Source organism: Cupressus sempervirens, chromosome 5, assembly GCF_028749045.1.
Source record: "Cupressus sempervirens isolate cs-2001-9-10 chromosome 5, ASM2874904v1, whole genome shotgun sequence".
NCBI lineage: Eukaryota > Viridiplantae > Streptophyta > Pinopsida > Cupressales > Cupressaceae > Cupressus > Cupressus sempervirens.
This window is the reverse complement of record NC_143122.1, coordinates 773,805,255-773,822,402: the sequence shown is the minus strand read 5'-3', so window position 1 is coordinate 773,822,402 and position 17,148 is coordinate 773,805,255. Positions and strand designations below refer to the sequence as shown.

General features: G+C 35.3%; 1 protein-coding gene and 1 pseudogene across 1 annotated transcript; both read right to left on the bottom strand.

Moving 5' to 3' along the window:
• Positions 1 to 3,217: 3,217 nt before the first annotated feature.
• LOC149558221 (protein LATERAL BRANCHING OXIDOREDUCTASE 1-like) lies at positions 3,218 to 5,333 on the bottom strand. Its single transcript, XM_089832545.1, has 4 exons — positions 4,929 to 5,333; positions 4,569 to 4,810; positions 4,014 to 4,338; positions 3,218 to 3,752 (listed from the first exon to the last, which is right to left on the bottom strand). The coding sequence occupies exons 1-4, from the start codon at positions 5,196 to 5,198 to the stop codon at positions 3,504 to 3,506; spliced, it is 1,086 nt and encodes a 361-aa protein (XP_089688671.1). The 5' UTR covers positions 5,199 to 5,333; the 3' UTR covers positions 3,218 to 3,503.
• Positions 5,334 to 14,522: 9,189 nt separating this feature from the next.
• Positions 14,523 to 16,923, bottom strand: LOC149558220 (protein LATERAL BRANCHING OXIDOREDUCTASE 1-like; annotated as a pseudogene).
• Between the last annotated feature and the right edge of the window lie 225 nt (positions 16,924 to 17,148).

Below are 17,148 nucleotides of genomic sequence, written 5' to 3'. Positions count from 1 at the left end.
TTATTTTGATTTTATTGTGCTTGATATCTGTTATGTATAAAATATCAATATTTTTTTATAGATTACTATGATATATATAGGTGCATTTCCCTATTTTGCACTTAATATGTTTGGTTTCAACACTGTTATTTTCTTTTCTTCGTAACACTTAGGTGTATATAGAATAGAGGGCCTAACCTATTCTATTGGTTTGCTTCATTGAAATAATCTTGTATTTATAAACCTCCCCCAATTTCATGAATTGCATGTGCACAAGGCATCTTAGAACCTATAATTAATCATATGATTTAAATGAAAGAAATATTTTTAGCATTAGTTTTGCAGAGCCAAATCTTCAAAAAGATAAATATACTGACAAATATATTCCTATAATTCTCTCAATATTAATTGTATTTTTTTCTTAGAAACTTTGTTGAAAAGAAACTTGGAAGTATATGAGAAGGATTCAGATGAGATGATTTTTTTTTTGGGGCTACCATGAGAAAATATCATCCAATATATAGTCATATTTCTAAGAAGATCTGAAACATTTATTTAGATTAGGTCTAGAAGCCTAATCCATTGCAACTTTATCTTTTGCTTCTAGTCCAAGAATTCCATTGAGAAGAATGATGTCAACCCTTAGGGCTCGTTCACTCGCAAGAACTAATAAATGCGACAATCAACTATGATAGAATAAGTTCACTTTTGGAATTCACACATTCTTAAAATAATTTCTACAATATCACTTGGACCTATTTGATTGGCCTAGAAAAAGGGTGAGTCAGAAGATACATTTTTTGTGTTTGGTCGTAAGAATTAAAATTGAAATTGAAATAAATCTTCTTAACAACTACTAATTTCTGTGTTAGCTAGGGAGAGTTACAATGCCCAATCCAATTTGGCATTCTTCCAAGTTCCAATCATAGTGCATACTAAATCACTAGCCTAGTTACAATGCCCATGTTCCTCATGCCACAAGGTTCATTTTTCATCGGGAACAATTACAAATGAGCATTGCACCCAACATTCCTCATTCTCTACTCTAGCATTACTGAGTAAATGTCAACAACGATCTCCTCTACCAACCAACATTGCGACTAGATCATTATAGTTCTCACATTTCCCAATATTCATTGAGCAAATTTCAAAACCACAATTGGCAAATTCATCCTATTAACATTTCAATCTATTAGAACTCGCCAAACCCCTGACTTGGTTCGAGATCCAAAATAACTCTCTATCTGCTCCATGTAGATATTATATGGTCCAATCCGCAATCTTACTACCCATATGAGCTCATCTATTTGACAGTGAACTAAACTATGCAAATCCAAGTTGTCGATCTACAGGAAAGTCTTCGTCAGACAAACTGCATGATCTGATCCAGTCACCTGCATGATATGATCCAAGAAGCATTTGATACAAGGTCAATCCATTCATAGGCAGACTACCCACAATGATCTAGCAAAGCAAACATCACATATCTGATTTGGACTCCCATAGTTCCAATGCTCTGGACTATAGAATAATGACAAGGCAATGTTCCTTTATAAGCTGTGGACCCAACAACTCATCAAACTAGATTTATTAAAAAGTGAAATAGGAATAACCTGTTTTAATTGAATTTTTTTAAGGAAAAGTATTCAAGAATTCAATCTAAGAAATTCAATTAAAACGGCTTCTTAAATTAGGACAATGATAAGTTCTAACTCAATTTTTCTTTGGGCATCATAATTAGTGTATTCTGGGAATAGTTTTCAGGATTATTTTTGGGAGTTTTTAATGTTTTTAAGATTTCTTTTAGAGTGATGGAAGATTTGAGGCGAAATTCTTTTTATGTAGATTGAAGACGGTAGTGACTTAAAAATTTGCATAGCCTAATCTAGGCAATATCATATTGAAGAAGACAACGTGGAATTGTGCTAGAGGCCACATCATGACTTTGATCTCTTCCTAATCAGTCACTTCATTTCTTTTCCTATTTCTATCTATGTTAAAGTGATCATCCTCTGATATTAACAACAACTAAAAAGGATGTGAGTAATCCACCTTGTCCAAAGAACAACTCCTTACATTCAACCCTTTCAAACCGTCTTTTCTTACCATGGCTGTAAAAAAAAAGCATTTGGAATCATCTCGAGATTTGTGTGCATGGAAGAAAAAAAATCAAACATGGAACATGCAAAGTGATGTGTTCAAATACTTATTAGCTCTTCTCTTTTGAAAATCCATTTGGATATCAAAGGGAACAGATGCCAGAAACATTTGTAGTTAGATTCCGAACTACAATGAATGTACTGCCACATGAATATAGTCTATCTTATAGAGGGCATACATTCGAAAACAAAATGATATTCAATCCAAAATTAAGAAAACTCCTAGAAGCAGTGCTATAAGAAGATGATCATTAGCACTGTTGAACATCTAAAAACATAAACCCTCTCAGCCACTTCAAATGATGCTAAGAAGACTTGTGAGAAAGCTATAAAATGTTACAGTAATATAAAACACCAATCCCTAAATTGACAGCACAGTAAGGTAAATGTTTCCTGCTTCTAAATAATGTTGCCAAACTCTTCATTTCAAAATTTGAGGCTGGACTGAAATACAACAATCAAATGGAGAAATATGATATTTCCAGCTAGGACTAATTAGATTTTGCTATCATTTTAAATCTCGTATTTGTACAACTTTTCTTTTATTCTATTCTCAATAGTAATTTTATTTTACCCATAACTTAACATAATATAGATATTGCACTGATTCGTTTCTGTATTCAATTGTGTTAAGATTTTTACCATCAACGTTTTGGATCACATCACACTACATGATCCATCATCAAGATGAAGAGCAAGAGATGCAAAACTTAATGGTAAAAATCTTAATACAATCAAATCCAGAAACAAATCATTGCAATACAATGAATTTTAAAAAATTGATCGACATCTTTTTCTAATATGCTGACGAACAGGTTACAGCAAATAAAATTTAAATGGAAATTAGCACTCTAAACAACAACAAAAAAATTCAACCCAGACCCAGCCAGGCATATGCTACGACTTGAGTCACAAACCAATGAATCTGATAACAATATTAAATAATAACAATAAAACGCGATCCCTAACTTCAATTGTAGAAAGTGACGCAAAAGATAAAACAGCAATTAGTAATTCTAAAATCAAAACCTATCCAAATCGACCCACGCCATAGCAGAAGAAAATTTACTCGCTGTAGCTAACAGAAAACTTTCAATAACTAAATAATTATAATCACCAGAAATGGAAGAAAGTGGTAGGATATTCATAAACAATAGAGCTTCTGAAAAGAATAGATTAAAGTAAAATACAAGGAGGAAAACCTAGAACTCCCTGTCTTCCACTCATGCCTGACGGTGTTTTTTTCTTCATGTCCTGTGCCAAACAGAAAGTGAAAGCAGCAATGCAGCTAACCTTACACAGAGCAAGAGCAAGAGCAATAGCAATACATGAATTCTCAATTGTAGGTGTTGTTGTTGGGGCAAATTAAGACTTGATTTTGGCAAATTCAAGATTCTTCTTTCCATCGAGCTTTCCAGAAAACGCGTGCTGTATATACTCTGCTTGAATAAATCTTCTATATTTACAGGGATGCTTCTCATCTACGAGTTCAGCAGCAGGACCCACTTCTGTTTCCCTACCTGGACCATAGAACATCGCAATAGAGATCCGATCTCTGTCCAGGTTTGTGACTGCCCTGTGCTCAACGCTCTTGTATATTCCATTGCTAATTACCTAATTCAAAATACAAAAGCAAAAATTACATTTGATATCAATCCGGCGGCATATACATTATTCCCACGTATGGTGATCAAGAATGAATTGAATAGCTTTTTTGTTTTATACATGAAATCTTAAATCAAGCCAATAATTCACAATTTTGATTAAATCCCATAATTACACACTCATAGAAGCATTCTTTGAATCAAGTTGACCAAGATTGATAGTTGGTACAAATTGTTGTTCCTAATGACTCTTAAAATTCATCTTCATTACCTCAAGCATGTCACCAATGTTAATAACCAGAGCACCGGGGATGGGTTGAACAGAAGTCCATTCACCATCTTTACAAATCTGTAGCCCCACTATCTCATCATCCTGCAACAAAATAGTCAAAGAAGATCCATCTGAATGAGGGCTTATGCCTAAAACCAGATCCGGTTTTGGGCAGGATGGGTAGTAATTCAATCTCATTCTCTGTCTCATTTTTCCGCACATGTTTAGAAAATAGTCTGGTTTTAGTCCAAGATTTTCAGATAAAAGGCAAATAATTTCATTGCCAAGTCTTTGAATTCGAAGAGCATATTCTTCCACAGTTTCTCTGCAACAAACGGGCAGCATGATTTGATCAAAAATGGAAATGATGAAAATCAGATGGACAGGAACAGGGCTAATACACCAAGCAATTAGTTTTGAAATGGAATGTAAAAACTTAATGACGTAGATGTGCTTTTCATACCTACAGCCATCAGCGACCTAGGACAGGGGAGGAGGCAAAAATCGATTTTACATAATATTTTTATCAATATGAATTAACAAAGATTTGGGTACCTAAAATCCGCCGGCTTTGTTGGCCAGAAGTCCATTTTTCTATCCTCTGGGGGCAGAGTAGTCAAGGACATCATATCCGCCCAGTCTAGTACTTGTTCATCAGAGATTATAAAAGCCTGGCCATAGCCTTCAAACTCTTGTATTTTGTATTTGAGTTTTTCTTGCAGGGGCAGTTGAATGAAATCCCTTACAATTCTCTTCATTCTGTCTGTCAGGGAAAGAGGAATTCCATGATTCACAGCCTGTAATAGAGATATACATATCATATTAGCTAAGCATGCAAGTTAGAAGAGTAAAAACAATATGGAACCTGATCCCTATTCTACAACATAATTTATAGTCAATTTTGAAGGTACCCACTTGAAAAAATCCCCATTCTTGACATGCCATGCCAAGCTTTTCTAATTCCTTTTGCCTGTAGAGATCTGATTGTCCCAAAAACATGCCCATATCAATAATGGGAATGTCCAATTGATGAGGTGGAATGGCATTTGGGCGCTCTTTCTCTGATCTGATATACCTTTGGGGGAGGCTGTGAAGGTTCTGAGATGCCAATTCCTGAACAACAGGAATTGAAAATCTTTTTGAAGTACCATCAGAGGGATCAAATACCGTAGCTGAATTAAACATGATGGTTTTTCAATCTAAACAAACCACCTTACGAGTTCTAACCTCTCACTTTGAATTCTGAAGCTCCATCAGATGGATTAAATACCAAGGCTGAACATTCTTGAGTTCTGACACTGCACTCTTAGAAATTGTATACAGTGGTGTGGGTAGAAACTCGCCTTTATTAGATTGAGAACATTCTGGGAAGTCAACGACACTGTAGAATTGTCCATATTCAAAACTAGATGTTCATTATAATGTATTTAAGTTTCTTGATGGTAAAATAATATTAAACTTTCATGTACATTGGTCCTACATTTCCTCTAAAACATTATAAAATCTCTTTGTTGATTATTATTATCATTTCTGTGAATATTCATTTTCATGTAGGTTATACCTACCATCTTATTTATCAATATGATACGACATTGTTTCTTTCTTTCCTTTATTCTAATTGAAATAGTAAAAACATTCTATATTTCTTATGATACTGTTTTTAAAATTAAATATCAAAAGAAAATAATACAGATTTAACCTAATATTTGCAGGTAAAAATATTTTGTTTATTACTGTATGTATTATATTATATATTTATTATTGTTTTTTATAAATATTTATTTAGAGTGGTTAATTTTTAGTAAAAGTGACAATGGGTGGAATTTGAATCTTGATGGTAAGTACAATAATGGTACAACTTAATCGTAGTATACTCAAAATTTAATACTTAAATTTATCATTTATATTTTAAATTAAGCTAAGATATCATTTATGTATATGCATATATATGTACATACAGATATCAATTGAAAATGCATAGTTAAATGTTAGGAATAATTTAATTATCTGGATGTACCAAACTGGATGTCCTAGCTGTGATAATTGCCTTGACCTCTACAAACTTTTGAAGTTTTTTGAGGATTGGAGTCATGACAATTGATTTGGCATAGTACAACTCTAACTTGTAACACTATAATATCTAATTGCTTGCCAAGAATAAATGTCATTGTATTGAACGTTAGAAGCCTCATTGGGAACCATAGCTAATGCTCCCATGATATGATGTGAACTTCAAAAATCCTTTTGGGCTATAGTTTACAGCCTCATAACTAAAGATCATAGTTTTAACTGAAGAAAGTTACAAATGAGAAAACTTTTCATGCAACAACGTCTACATCAGTGAGAGTGTTTCAATGTTGCACCATAATATGAAGCCCATCGTACAGGGTGAAAAAGTAGTAACTCATCAAGTTACCCAATTCTGACCAAACATCTACTGTCTGTAAAAAGTTAAAAACAAACCATCATCCCAAGTATCATTACCCAGCTGCAAGCCAATAACAACATTTACTGACCCTTCTCCATTAAGAACAATCGCCATACATGATCTCATATTAATATCCATAAAATTGGACATCAAATGGAGGTGCAATTCTTTTGCTGCCAATGGATTGTTTGAATGTTAACCTCTATTAAATCCTAATGCTAAGCAATGCATCATCATGTACTAAAGATGCCATATCATGAGAATAAGGAGATAAGTTACTGCTGTCATACTTGGAATGGTCTGATTTATCTCCATGTCTCTCAAGGATAATTTCGTCATAAAGGTGATATTGTACTCACTTGGTTGCCACAACTTTTGAGTTGTCATTTTTTTTTGTAGCCTTCAGTACAATTTGTTTACCTCCACGAGAAAACTCAAGCTCCATGTTGTTGAAATCTTAAATGTGTCTTCCAAAGGACTTCAACCATGGTACTTTTGATACTACTTCAATTCAACCAAAGCACTCCACATAGTTCTCAGCATCAAATGTATAATTATCTAATGCCCACCCTTTGTATTTTCCTTGTGCAAATAATTTTGGATTCATCCACCAACATAACGCTGAATACAGGAAAGTTCTCCACTTGTTGTCCTTCCTTGACTACAAAGTTCTCATCAATAAAGTTGTGTAGCATTGCTCTCCACTATACACATAACTTCTCGTCCTTCAACAAAGATGATTTTTGGAACCACTAGATAGGGATGCAAGGGCACCTTTCACCTCGTCATCATGCTCACTATCCTCAACGTTGCCCACATCAGAATTCACCTCAATAAGATATGCCTTACCCTTACCAAGACAACTATGTCTCCAAGGTTCTTTGCAATGAAAACAAAGATTCCTTCTTCTTAACTCATGATTCTTTTGAATTTTCCTAACATAGGAGATGTGACTCTGGGCTGATTAGGAGCCTTCACGTCTGATGCATCATCTGATTTTTGATTCCTGAAGTTCTTCTTGTGTGCCTCAGAAGGTGTGACTTCAAGATCAAGAGTTAACCTAATGACATCATCCAATGTATTAGGCCTATGTGCCTTGACCAATCCTTTCAGTCTATCACTCAATCCTTCTAGAACTGTGACTCTTTTCTATGGCATATCAAGAACTATTAAGAATATTTTTGAAACCTATTTATTTAAGTCTCCACATGTCTTACGTGCTTAAGTTGGGCCAATTTCTTGTAATTGACTTCTATACCTTTTCAGTTAAAGTAAGTAACCAACCTCTTAACAAATATTGAATACGAGTGTATCATTGCATGATCGTGGGAAACTAATCCATGGTTCCACTTCCATCAATCATATGCTAGACTTCTAGTTGCATGATAGAAAATTGTATTGCCTTCTCTTCTATAAGCCTGAGTGTAGGATTCAAACAACAATAGTAACACAATAAAAAAAATGATAATATTCAAAACAAGGAAGGCTATGTTTTACTGCAGAGAAAAAAAAAACTGATATATTATTCCAACTACAAATTGCTATTCAGCCAATACATTTATTCAAATAAAAATTGTTAAAACTAATCCCTAACACAGATCAAAATATAGATCAGGAGTTCTGACAGTAGTTTTAGCATTATTCCATGCCTTTGATTAAGGATGGGAGAAGAAGTAACTAAGACTAGACAAAAATGCATCCAAAATTATCATCTAATGCATGCCATATGTATAGCATGCTTCTTGTTTAAACTACTCCTAAACTGAAGTATTCTAAAAATTATTTATAGAATGGTGGAAATGGAGCAGTGGAGCTGGAGTTTGAAGTGAAGATCTCATCATCAATCTTCATACTCCCCCTTGATGCTGAGAGGACTCACAATCTGATCTCTGAGTACCAAAAACTGATCTTTTGTAACTGCCTTTGTGAAGATGTCTGCAATTTGCTCGTTTGTGCTGATGTACTTCAACTCAACCGCTTTATTTTGTACCAAATCTCTAATAAAATGTTGTTTAAGATCAAAGTGTTTGGTCTTGCTGTGATGAACTGGATTCTTGGCCAATTTAATGGTACTTATGTTGTCACAAAAAATCACAGTAGGCTGAACCTGTATCTCTCCAATTTCTTCAAGAAGCTTTCTAATCCATAAAGCTTGTGTGCCAGTTGAAGTGATCGCAACATATTCCGCTTCTGTAGAAGAGAGAGCAACCATACTTTGCTTCTTTGAACTCCATGTAATTAAACCGGAACCCAAAGAAAAACAATTACCAGATGTAGATTTTCAGTCATCCAAACAACCTCCCCAATTTGAATCACTAAAGTCAACAAGCTCAAACTTATTAGAAGAATAGTGAATGCCAAAATCTACCGTGCTTTTCACATACCTCAAAATTCTCTTGGCTGCCTTCATATGTTCCTCTGATGGATTTGTCATATACCTTGAAACCAATGAAACTGAATAAGCAATATCAGGCCTTGTGTGAGTTAAAAACATCAAACTCCCCACAATGCTTCTGTATAATGTCTCATCAACAATTTTAGCACCATCATCTCTACATAATGTAACTCCATGAGCAATTGGAGTGGAAAGAGGTTTACAATCAGCCATATCAAATTTTTTCAACATGTCTTTTGCATACTTTTCTTGACAAATAAAAATTTCATCTTTACCTTGATAAACCTCCATGCCAAGAAAGTACTTCATGAGACCTAAATCTTTCATCTCAAACTCATTCATCATAGCAACTTTAAATTCATCTTTCATCTTTGAACTACTACCCATATATAACAAATCATCAACATACAAACTCACAATGAGAATATCATTACCTTCTTGTTTGTAGTAAAGGGTAGGTTCACTCTTACTTCTTTGAAAGCCATTCTGCTGAAAATATCCATCAATTCTTGCATACCATGCACGTCGTGCTTGCTTGAGGCCATACAAAGCCTTCTTCAACTTGTAGACATAATCTTCTTTGCCTTGAATCTCAAAACCTTGTGGCTGTCCCACATATACCTCTTCTTCTAAGTACCCATTCAAGAAAGCACTTTTCACATCCATGTGATGAATACTCCATTTTTTTTGAGCTGCAAGAGAGATTAGCATCCTAATAGTTTCTTGTCTTGCTACTGGTGCAAAAGTTTCTTCATAATCAATGTCATACCTTTGAGTGAAACCTTTAGCAACCAATCTTGCCTTGTGTCTTTCAACACTCCCATCACTATTATACTTGGTCTTATAGACCCATTTTGTGCCAATCTTCTTCTTCTTATGTGGAAGATCTACAAGCTCCCATGTTTCATTCCTATCAATGGAATCCATCTCTTCATTCATTGCTTGCATCCAAACCTCATTAGCACATGCATCTTCAAAGCATGATGGCTCAAAATTAGCTTTAGCAAGTAATGCAAAATTTACTGTCTCACCTATTGGATCTTCTTCATGTGCTTGGTTTTGACACCTCTCATAAATATCACTCAATCTTCATACCTTCCTTGGAGGACTAGAGGATGGACTTGCTCTTGGTATTGGTGAGGGGTTTTTTGGTGGGCTTGGTGATCTTAAAATAGAACCATTAGCTAGCTGCTCATTATCATTATTAGCGATATCATCATCATCCAAAACTGATTTTGGGTTTCCAACATATTGTTTTTGATGACCATAAACTCCCCCTTCATCAAAAATCACATCTCTTGAAACAACAATCTTATTAGTAATAGGATTGAATAATCTATAAGCTTTGTTTTCCCCACTATAGCCCACAAAAATACATGATTCACTTTTAGCATCTAGCTTTTGCCTATTCTGATTAGGGATGTGAACATAAGCCAAACAACCAAAAAATTTAAAATGATTTACATTAGGCTTTTTCTCATACCATGCTTCATATGGAGTCATCTTGTGGAGGGCACTTGTCGGACTCCTGTTGAGAATATATATGGATGTAGCAACTAAATCAGCCCAATAAGAATTGTTCAAACCCTTGGTTTGTAACATGCTCCTTGCCATTTCTACCACTATACGATTCTTCCTTTCAGCCACTCCATTCTGTTGGGGTGTGTATGCAGTTGTGAGTTGTCTTTTGATGCCATTCATCTCACAAAAATTCTAAAAATTGTTTGAGCAAAATTCTCCTCCTCGATCTGTTCTCAAACATCTTATTGTGTTCCCTTTCTCATTCTCTACACGAGCTTTAAACTTCTTGAATGTATCAAAGGCTTCATCTTTAGTCTTCAAAAAATATACCCAACACATGCATGAGTAATCATCAATAAAGGTAATGAAATATGATGACTTACCCAAACTTTGTGTTTGCATTGGACCACAAATATCTGAATGAATAAGTTGAAGTGGGTATTGGGCCCGCCATGCATTGCCTTTTGGAAATGATTCCCTTGAATGTTTCCCTTTTGCACACCCTTCACAAATCTGTTTATGCTCTTCAACCTTAGGCAATCCAAGAACTAATGCATTTGATGTTAGATTCTTCAAACTATTGAAATTTAAATGGCCATACCTGAGATGCCACAACCAACTTTTATCCTCATAAGCCATATTGACAAGCTGATTATCATTTTGACCAAACTTCAAAGGAAACATCCTATTCTTTGTCATAGGAACAACTATAATCACTTTATTTTTTTGATTCTTATCATAGATAGTACAGTGCATGTTCTCAAATACCACTCTATAATTCTTCTCACATAGCTGCCCAACACTCAATAAATTATGCTTTAACTTGGGAGTATAATAAATATCTTGAACACTTTTCATACCTTCCTTTGTCTGAACATCCATGGCTCCTTTGGCCGCAACATCCACAGTATTGTTATTACCAAGGGTAATATTGGATCTGTAACTATCATCAAGCTTTGAAAATATTTCTCTATTGCCAGACATATGGTTAGAGCATCCAGAATCCAAATACCAAACATCATTCACAGTACTTTCACCTTTCCCATAACACAAAAATAAATTATCCGAGGAAGGATCCTCATCTTGTTGGGCATAATTTGCACTATTGTTACCTGATTTCAGTCTACACTCTCTCTCAAAATGTCCATAATTATTGCAATGATAGCATTGGATGTTCCTTTTATCAAATCTGCCTCTACCTCTGCCTCCTTGAGCACCTCCTCTTCCTCTAGATCCTCTTGAAAAATTCTGATTTTGGCCCCTTCCCGAGCATTTGTTGTTGTTACTACTGTTGCTAGCACCATCGTTCTTTGAAATTTGCAATTGGGAAGCAAAAGCCTTCTCATTAACACTGATAGATGTGTCCCTTATTCTATCCTCATGTGATATAAGAGATCCAACCAATTCATCATACTCCATGGTAGCTAAATTTTTGCTTTCTTCTATGGCAATTACTACAATATTCCATCTCCCACACTCTCTGTCTCCTTCATCTTCAAGTTCTCATATTCTCTTTTCAAGGTTTGTAGCTTCACAACCTTGATCTGATCATTGCCATGGTAAGCATCTTTTAGAGTCTTCTAGGCCTCTTTCGCTGTCTGTGCATCAGAAATTCGAGGAAACAAGCTCTTATCAAGAGCCATCTGAATGTGAAACAATGCCATTGCATTCTTCTTCTCAGCTTCTTTCTTCAATGTCCTATCATTAGGTTGGAGAGTATTCCAATCTGCAGGCTCTTCATATCCAGATTCAACGATCTCCCAAAAATCTTTCCCAATCAAAAAAGTCTTCATCTTGATTGACCAATATTGGTAATCAACTCCATCAAACTCTGGGATTTGCAAATTGTGAGCCATGCTACTGTCTTCCAAACACCTTCAGCTCTGATACCAAATGTAGGATTCAAACAACAATAGTAACACAATAAAAAAAAATGATAATATTTTCACTCTCACACAGAAATCTCCCACACTCTCTGTCTCCTTCATCTTCAAGTTCTCATATTCTCTTTTCAAGGTTTGTAGTTTCACAACCTTGATCTGATCATTGCCATGGTAAGCATCTTTTAGAGTCTTCCAGGCCTCTTTTGCTGTCTGTGTATCAGCAATTCAAGGAAACAAGCTCTTATCAAGAGCCATCTAAATGTGAAACAATGCCATTGCATTCTTCTTCTTAGCTTCTTTCTTCAATGTCCTATCATTAGGTTGGAGAGTATTCCAATCTGCAGGCTCTTCATATCCAGATTCAACGATCTCCCAAAAATCTTTCCCAATCAAAAAAGTCTTCATCTTGATTGACCAATATTGGTAATCAACTCCATCAAACTTTGGGATTTGCAAATTGTGAGCCATGCTGTTGTCTTCCAAACACCTTCAGCTCTGATACCAAATGTAGGATTCAAACAACAGCAGTAACACAATAAAAAAAAATGATAATATTCAAAACAAGGAAGGCTCTGTTTTACTGCAGAGAAAAAAAAAAACTGATATATTATTCTAACTACAAATTGCTATTCAGCCAATACTGAGTGCCAAAAAAGTGTCTAATTTATGAACCCACAACCTTGCTAATATTCCTTCGGTTCCATTGAAAGTTCGTATAAAATATTTGTTCAAGGCATCTTTCTATTCAACTGGTTGGAAGCCTTGTCTAGCTTGCCCTCTACGCCTTCTGTCTTGCCTTTGCAGATGATTGCTAACTTTGTCCTTATGCTCGTTCATGAATTGATTTGAATTTATTGGTTACCTTACATCAGCTGGAAGTTGCATGTATTCATTTCGAGAAATCATAATCTTATATGTGATGTGGATCTCTTTTATGTCGACATCAGGGATTAGTTCTATTTCAACTGGATGAGGTAATAATTTGGAATGCAATGGTCGATCAGACATTGTATTCATTGTTCTCTTAGAGGCTGTCCTTTCTTGGTTACCATGCTTGGCTTCACTTCTGTTGTGTTGACTATTGGAAATCTCATTTGGTGCACTCCTGGAATTGTTGCATCATTTGCTAATGTAGTTTGCATCTTTAGTTATTGATGCTACTTCTGGTGCTGGGTAAGAACTGTCAGGAATTCGTTAAGTTGATTATCTTGCTCTCTTGGCAGGCTTCCATCTCTTCTTTCACCCATCTCTGCTTACATTGCGTTGATTTCAGCCTCTTCTTGTTGCCCTGACCTACTTCTTGGGTTATATATGTGTGATTCAAACCCTTTGGGATACACAAAACCGCTACAACTACAAACCCCACAGGCTGGCAGGGTTTATAGCTCTGATATCACTGAAATATTCTTTTCTAGACCCTGGAAATCGCAGATTCTTGGCGTATCTAGAGAGTTGCTTCTTGAGTAGATTGACAGATGTTCAGAATCTTCAAACCAATTGGAGTTAGTCCCAGATGTAATATGTCGAATGACTCCCTTGGTCTAATTATTAAGAGAAGTAGTTGTTTTGGAAATTCAGAATGACTACATCCAGAATAGAAGAGATTGCTGATTTCAGACCTGCCCTACGTCTAGAGCATACTGATAACAGATTGCAGGCATGGGGTTACGTCCAAAGTCTGTTGGTAACAAGGTTGTTGTCTTGCTTGACCTCTTCAAAGTATAGAGAGCTTATAAGATGAATTGAATAACAATCTTGCATGAATGAATCCTTCTCTCACCCAAGTCAGTGGCCTTATAGGGGGAAATAATTCACTCAGGCTGGAAAAGCAGTGAACACATCACAAATCATCTAACTTGCTGCCCAAAGCAAATCATAAGAATGTTTTTATTTTCCAATCTTTAAAAATCACCAAGAACAAAACGCTTAGCATAACTATCTTCATTACATCATGGGACCTACTTTTAAGACTTAGTGAATTCACTTCAGCACTATAACTTTTTTGCCAATTATTTAAAATATCACATTTGTCCTTTATTAATAAATAATTAGCCTATGAGGGGAGAGAGTTAGGCTAGTGTCTTTATTTAATTATTTACAGCTAAACAAGATGGGACATTACAGTTATGCTGGGGCTGTAAAAATTAAGTCATTATATTAGAAACATCAGAATTTCTACAATATATGTATATGAAAGCTAGATAAACATCAAATACTAGCTCTTTTTTGTGGCCACTCTCTGTCTTGATCAGTTAACGCACGCCAACATTGATTTCAAAAAGTTATGAACTGATTTTGGCAAATTCAATATTCTTCCTCCCTTCGAGTTTTCCAGAAAAGATATGACGTATGTAGTCTGCTTGAATGAATCTTCTGTATTGACATGGATGCAACTCATCTGTAAGCTCAGGAGCAGGACCCACTTCTGTTTCCATGCTTGGACCCAAAAACATGGCAATGGAGATCCGATCTCTGTCCATGTTTGTGACCGCTCTGTGCTCAATGCTCTTGTATATTCCATTGCTTATTACCTAAAGAAAAACACAAAAACCAAACTTACATTTGATATCAATTGGTGTCTTAAAACATGTTTTCCAATTATTAAATCTAGGTAGTCGTAAAAAATGAAATGGGGAGATTTTTTGCTTTATACAGGAACCCTTAAATCCAGATAATCATTCACAACTTAAATCTAAAACCCGTAGAAACATTCTGTGAAACAAGTTAACAGAGTTTGATAATTCATACAGATTGTTTTTGCCGAAAGACTCTTGAAATTCATCTGAATTACCTCAAGCATGTCCCCAATATTGATAACCAGGGCACCAGGGATGGGTTGAATAGGAACCCATTCACCATCCTTGCAGATCTGTAGCCCTACTGTTTTATCATCTTGCAATAACACTGTCAAACCTGTTGCATCTGAATGAGGGCTTATGCCTAAAACCAGATCTGGTTTTGGGCAAGGCGGGTAGTAATTTAATCGCACTTTCTGTCTCATTTTGCCAAACATGTTAATGAAGGAGTCTGGTTTTAACCGCACATTTTCTGATAAGAGGCAAATAATTGTATTGCCAAGCTTTTGAGTTTCCAGAGAATATCGATCCATAGTTTCTCTGCAGTAATCAGATCGAAAATGAAAATGATAAAAATCAGATAGATAAGAACAGGGCTACTTTACCAAGCAATTATTTTGAAATGGGCCGACTTAAAATAATTGAAGAAGAAGAAGTAGATATGAATTTCGTGCCCACAGCCATCAAGACCTAGTACAGCAGAAGAGGAAACAAAATCTTTTAATGGCATCAATAAAATGACCAACATTGTCCGAGTTTAACTTTCATTATTCCAATGGAGTGGGCAAGTTGAGCATGAAACTAATGCTATTTCAAATTGTTTTTGGATTTATATATTCACAAATTTTTATTGTTATTATTCTGTCGGAGAGGAGGAGCCTGGTATCTTCTATAAGGATCAAAGATATCTGGTCTATCAAAATAACTTAAAACTCAATTTTGACTTCATCCTTTATGCATTGTACTAGGCAATATGCCTTTCAAAAGTATATTTCAATGAGGAATTAAAAACTAAAGATTAAAAACTAAAAAGTATATATTCTGCTGAAATTAGTTGGAACACAATCTTAACTTCATCTATTGTATCATCTCTAACAGTCCGATGGTGGAGGCCCTTTTAGTCTTAGTAAGTATTTTCGTAGATAGATTGAGATAAAGGAAAATGTTTTGATATAAAAAAGAGAAAGTTATTGGCTGGAAAATAAGATCCTTAACCACTAGATAGTCTTGAGATTTAATCTAGCAATCCTTCTACTGGTATTAGAATCAGATTTATGAAAAGTGGGGTAGCAAAGTGACCATAATCTCTTATATTGTATGAGTACTTGAGTTCTCTCTTCAATGTGTAGAGCAACCTATAAAAGTATATTGTGCATAGCTAGTAACTAGGTAAATTACCCTTTTTCATACATAAACTAAATGTTACGATCTAATGATGAACTGGATCAACAAATGTTTGGTACCTAAAATCCACTGGCTTTGTTGGCCAAAAATCCATGTTTCTATTCTCTGGAGGTAGAGTTGTCAAGGACATCATATCCACCCAATCCAGTACTTGGTCATCGGAGATTACAAAGGCCTAACCATAGCCTTCAAACTCTTGTATTTTTTATTTGAGTTTTTCTTGCAGGTGCAGTTGAATGAATTCCCTAAAAGTTCCCTTCTTTTTTTCTATCAAAGACACAGGAATTCTATGATTCACAGCCTGCCATAGTCATATAGACCATCTTAGCTAAGCAAGCACATTAGGAAGATAAATATAGTACGAATCGAATTCCATTACAATTGTTAGTCTAAAACATAATTAATAATCAATTTTGATAATGCCCACCTGAAAAAATCCCCATTCCTGACATGCCATGCCAAGCTTGTTTAATTCCTTTTTCCTGTAGAGATCTGATTCTCCCAAAAACATGCCCATATCAATTACGGGAATGCTCAAATTATGAAGAGGAAAGGCTTTTGGGCACTCTTCCTCTGATCTAATAAACCTTTCAGGAAGGCTTTGAAGATCCTGAGATGCCAATTCCTGAACAACAGGAACTGAAAACTGTTTTGAAGTTCCATTAGAGGGATTGAATTCCAAGGCTGAATTAAACATTATAGTTTATATAAATCTAAACAAACACTCAGTTCTGAAATTGCACTCTCAGAAATTGTATCCAGTGCTAAAGGGAGAAGCTCATCCAGATGACAGTGAGAACGTGGTGGGAAGTCAACTTAGGCACTGAATATTTAATTTCATCGAATTGTCTCCATATGCTTCAGCTACTTGTCCAGTTTATTTCAACTTATCCATAATAATGTCTCCTATCCAAGATTGTCCAAAATA

Coding starts and splice junctions, on each gene's coding strand:
- LOC149558221 (XM_089832545.1), bottom strand. CDS start 5,198: ATGTTTAATTCAGCTACGGTATTTGATCCCTCTGATGGTACTTCAAAA. Junction 4,811..4,928: donor AAGAATGGGGATTTTTTCAA/GTGGGTACCTTC, acceptor TCTCTATTACAG/GCTGTGAATCATGGAATTCC. Junction 4,339..4,568: donor ACAAAGCCGGCGGATTTTAG/GTACCCAAATCT, acceptor CGTTTGTTGCAG/AGAAACTGTGGAAGAATATG.